The 4,924-nt window shown below is 53.3% G+C and overlaps 1 protein-coding gene across 1 annotated transcript; it reads right to left on the bottom strand.

Annotated features, from left to right (window-relative positions):
- Positions 1-991: 991 nt before the first annotated feature.
- BIRC5 (baculoviral IAP repeat containing 5) lies at positions 992-1,978 on the bottom strand (the record flags this gene model as incomplete). Its single annotated transcript, XM_084262224.1, has 4 exons — positions 992-1,075; positions 1,327-1,444; positions 1,650-1,759; positions 1,862-1,978. The coding sequence occupies 4 exons, from the start codon at positions 1,976-1,978 to the stop codon at positions 992-994; spliced, it is 429 nt and encodes a 142-aa protein (XP_084118350.1).
- Positions 1,979-4,924: the final 2,946 nt, after the last annotated feature.

Raw genomic sequence — 4,924 nt, 5'->3', positions numbered from 1 at the left:
TTGCAACTGCCTACTCCCCGAGATGGAGCTGGGGGCTCCTGTGAGTTTGGGAGCACCCAAGTGCACTCGTGCAGTTCTGGCCACAGACTTCACAATCCTGTACAACCTACTTGGGCCCTGAAACAGCCAGTGATTGTGTACAAGGTTCCCTCATTCCCTCCCAGCAATTCCGAGCACAACTCTCCTCTGTCCGTGCTCTGGTTCACTAGCCTTTCTTCCTTTCCAAACCTGTGCAAGGAGAGGGACCAACCAAGCCTTCCAAGGACGTTTTAGAAAAGACCTGATGAACATTGTTTAATACAGTTTGACACTAGAGCAACAGCACTGCAAGCTGTGCTTTGATTAGCTTATTTCCCATTTTGAAGTTAAAACTGCATTCACTGCAGCTCAACGCATTAAAGGTCAGAGTCTTGTCCCCCAGAAAACTGAGTAGAACTGCTTTGCTGTTTTGCCTTCAACATTTATTTATAAATGCATCAACATAAGGCAGCAGCCAACTACAAATAGAAGTTTACAAGGATACCAGCCACGCTAGGATTTGGTATAGTAAGACATTATTAGTCACAATCTTAAAATCCCCAAAGGACTTATAAAACTCTTTCCTCTTTTTATTTCCAAAAGTATCAAAAAGCACTGGTATATTCAGTACAAAAATGGAAGTGCCTGCCAGGTCTTGCAATAAACACAAGTTTTTGCTACCAGCATCTCCAAAATGGAAACAGCTGTGTTTAAAAAACAAAACCAAAATAAAACCACAAGTAGTAATCCTTAATTAAACCAACAGGAAGAACAGGAGAATCCCTGCAGAAACAGATTACACATGCAGTGCATCAAACCCCAGGTACTTCCTGGACAGACTCGAGTGAAGGAGAATTCAGTCTGCTTCTCACAGGGGCTGCCATGCTGAAAGCCAAAAGGAAACAGCCAAAGTGGCAGCGCCAGAGCACACACAGGACACAGAAGTCACCGACCAGTGAGAAGCTGTAGTAGCCTAGGAGACCAGATTTTCTATACCACAACGCACATTCTTGGCTGCATCTTCAACCTCCGTCACCTTCTGAGCAATTTCTTTTTTCTACAAAGAACAAAAATAATACGTTAGTGCCTAGTACTAAGCTGGGCACCATTCCATTTCAAGGGGAAAGGGGGCTACGTATCCTGTAAGGTAAAGGCTGAGAACCAAGAGCGAGGAAGCAACAAACAACTCCAGCTGCACTGTGGTAAGGCACCAAGAGGCCAGCTAAACAACCCCAGGCCTAGAAACTCAGTGCCTCTCCAAGGTGAGGGGGGGTGTAGGAAAGCATCACAGCGCCGATGTGTACGTACAATTACATTTTTCATTCGTTCCTTGTCCAGCTTCAGGAACTCCTGCAGCGTCAGGTTAGTGGGGTCTTTCTGAAGGGAGAGGAAAGGGCAGTCTGGAGAGTGCTTTTTGTGCTCCTGCCTGAAAAGGAAAAAAACCCCAATTTGAAAAAAAAAGGCAGCACACGGTGAGACACAGGCAGGCAGGCAGCCCGCCCTTCATCCCTGCATCCCTGCCAAGCACCTCGGTCACCAGCAGCGGCCCCACCCCGGCGCTGAGCTCCCGCCCGGGAGGCGGGTCGGGGGGGGGGGGTGCACCGGGGGAAACACCAACCCCCGCTACTCACAGCGGGTCGTCGTCGGGCTCCCAGCCTTCCAGCTCCTTGAAGCAGAAGAAGCACTGCGCCACGTCGGGGCAGTTCTCGCTGGGGCAGTGCACGAAACCTGCCGCCGCCATCTGCGGGCAGAGGAAAGGCGGGAAAGCCCCGTCAGCGCTCCCACCGCGCCCCGTTCGGCCCCGGCCCCTCCGCCCCCGGTCCCGCTGCCCCGCCAGGCTCACCCGCTCAGGCGTGCAGCTGCAGCCCTCGGTGAAGGGCCAGTTGCGGAAGGTGGCGACGCGGGCGGGAACCAGGTAGAGCCGCCATTCCTCAGGCAGCGCCTCTGCACCGGCCGCCATCGCTCGCTTCAAACGGCGGCGGTTGAGCGCGCGGGGCAGGGCGGGAGCGGGGCGGCCGCGCGGGCCGGCGGGAGCTGTAGTCTCGCTGCCTGGGCACCGGCTCTGCCCTCCCGTCACGTCCCAGGGCCCCCGCGCTTCGGGAAGGCCCCGGCGGGCGGGACAGCAGCTGGGGGAGGGCAGTGTCCCTCGCCAGAGCCGTGGGGTCGGCAGCGGCTCACGCAGCCCCGAGCTGTGTGGATGAGCCGCCCCGGCCAAGCTTTCCTCTGGGCTGTACGCCTCTACCAGACGCGGGTCTGTCGTGCCAGCTGCACGCTGAGCGTCCCCGGGCTCCCCCCTCTTCCCTGCGAAGCGGGGCTCAGCCCCGCCGCCGCAACACTCCGTGCAAAGCCGCCTCAGGCAGGCAGGGTGCAGCCCACGCTGCAGTGTAGCGCCTGAGGAGCCTGAGGTGTGGCATGAGCCGGGGGGGAATGGGGGAGGGGGGGGAAAGGATGATCTTTTTAAACCTGCCAGCACAAATCCGAGGACAAGTTTGCCACTTCGACATTTTCTTTGTTTTTTTTTTTTAATGTTACTCCCATACAAGGTGCCACGAGCTTCCATGTGGGCAGAGCTGGTAGAGAAACACAACTGGAAGGGTCCTGTCTCAACAGGACCTGCACAGAGATGCTCACGATGCTCGATGGCAATGGCCGCCTGTTCTTGCCACAGGCAGCCGCCCTTCCCCTCCTGCAGGCAACGGGAGCGGCTGACCTTGCTGTCTCTGCCTGACTAATGCTTCTTGCCTGGGGAAGGAAGCGGTACCTGGTTCTCTGGCTCACCGCCACAGGGCAGAAGGCAGCTGGTTTTGCGGGGAAGAACCAGCTACTCATCCATCACAGCGGTAGGGGCTCAGTTTGCTGCTCTGTCTGCTGTGGTAGGCAGTATTTGCTCAGACTCTCCTCTAAAAACAACGCAAGGGCTAGAGGGGAGCAACCCCATAGACCAAGTTAGCTCCTGGAGCGAGCTCATGTAAGTAAAGTAGTCAGAGGCAAGGGATAAAGACAGCTTAGCTCAACCACTCCCTAAGAGCTTACCAATCACAAGCAGGTGGGTCTGCAAGGAAACATATCCTCACAGCACAGGGGGCAACGAATGGACCAGGTAGACTTTTCCTCCTTCCCCCAGGCTGAATCTGAAACCAGAAAAGAAGCATTCAGCACCTCCTGTGTGCACCATCAGGACTCTCGGGACTTCTGTTTAAACATAAACTGCAAAGCATTGTACAAAATTACTCACTACTATGCAGAATGATCCTAATATTTACCCAGCTCAACTACTGTAGATCCACAGGTGTGATAAGCTGACCACAGTGGGCAGCTTCCCGGTTGTGAAGTATCAAAGCTCAGACAAGCACGTGGAAAGGTTCAGGCTTCGCTCCTCTGTTAGGAAAGGGTGAGGTTCCACCTTTATTCTCCAGGAAAACTTCATTCCGTTAAACCGAGCTGTGTTTGGCAACCGCAGTCGCCGCTACAGTCGCTGCACAGCTCAGGGAAGCGTGGAGTAATTGTGTCATAAAGCAGGGTGGATGCTGGCTTTCTAATCACAGCTAACTCATGACGCTCGTCTCCACAGCACAGAGAGGCCAGCAGAGCTGAGAGCACAGTTTGTTTCCTTGCGAGCCTTACAGGAGCCTTACCCATGGCAGAGAAAGCCAGCTGTGCGTGACTCTTCAGGCAGTGGCCTTAAGCTGCTGCAAGCCATTCAGGCTTCTCATTATTCAACGTTTTAAGGAAGAAATGTTCTCTTGGGAGGAGGCTGGAAGTGGTCCCTGTGCAGCCACAAAAGAGATGGAGCTGCAGCAGCTGTTTTATAGTGACTTCACAGGCTGCCTTGCTGGGGTGCTGGCCCAGCAAGGGCAGGTAGAGCTCCCTGGCAACCCTTCCCCAGGGCTACCAGCCCCTATCAGATTGCACACCCCATTTCACATAGCCCCTGTTAGTCCTGAGAGGCCCTGATCTCAGATGACTTGCTGGAAGTGTGGGGTGAATTCCTGGTAACCCAATAGTGCCTCTGAGCCCTGTGCTCACTCATATTGCCAGCTCTTACAGAACACCTGAGTTTCCAGGAGGAAATAATGCAGATACCACAGGCTTCACCAGCATCCTTCAGATCTGGTGTGCTGGGATCCCTTCCCAAGTCTGGAAGATCTTCTTGTACCACAGCTATTCATCTTGACCAAGGTCATCAGCAAAGGGACCCACTGGCACTCTGTTCTCTCCCAAGGTATTAGGACCAACTGCAAAGGATCTCATGGTAAGCAGTTCAAAGCCATGCCAGATTTTCAGAGGTGGTACCAAGGAACAGGGTGTGGAGTATCCTCCCCATATGACAGCAACAAAACTGAAACATGCAGCCCTGGGAGTGTTGGATATAATAGGTATAGAGACAAACTGGCTTATTTTCCAAGAAATATGGGCAAATTAGCGAAAAAAAAAAAACCCAAGCCATGTCCACATAAATCCTGGTGGATACGTGAAGTTGCAAAGTGATTTTGTGTTTCTGCATCCTGCAGAACAGCAATATTGATCTGCCTTCCCTGTGACCTTCAGTGAGCTCATTTCTGCCAGTCTCCCTGAAAAAGGCTAATGTTGGTATTTCTGTTTTCCAGGTGACTGACATGAAGTGGCTGAGGTGCAACTGCTCAAAGGCACTCCTCTGCCTTTGAGGACCTGGGGGTAAATGAACCACCTGGATAAAACCAGTGGTCTGCAGCACAGCAGGAATCCCTGGGCTGTTCACTTGAGCATCCTCCCTCTGAGGGACCAAGCCACAGAGCTATAAGCACAGAACAAGCAGCTCCTCAACATTTCCATGGTCACCTTTGGGAACATGATGCAGAACTGACTGTCCTCTTCAAACAATCTTTTCTCTCCCACTTCTGGCAGGTGAGGAAACACTGCTATGGCC

Source organism: Gallinula chloropus (genome assembly GCF_964237585.1).
Source record: "Gallinula chloropus genome assembly, chromosome: 3".
NCBI classification, from domain to species: Eukaryota; Metazoa; Chordata; class Aves; order Gruiformes; family Rallidae; genus Gallinula; species Gallinula chloropus.
Note: the sequence above shows the minus strand (reverse complement) of the source record. Positions and strands in the feature narration are given on the sequence as shown.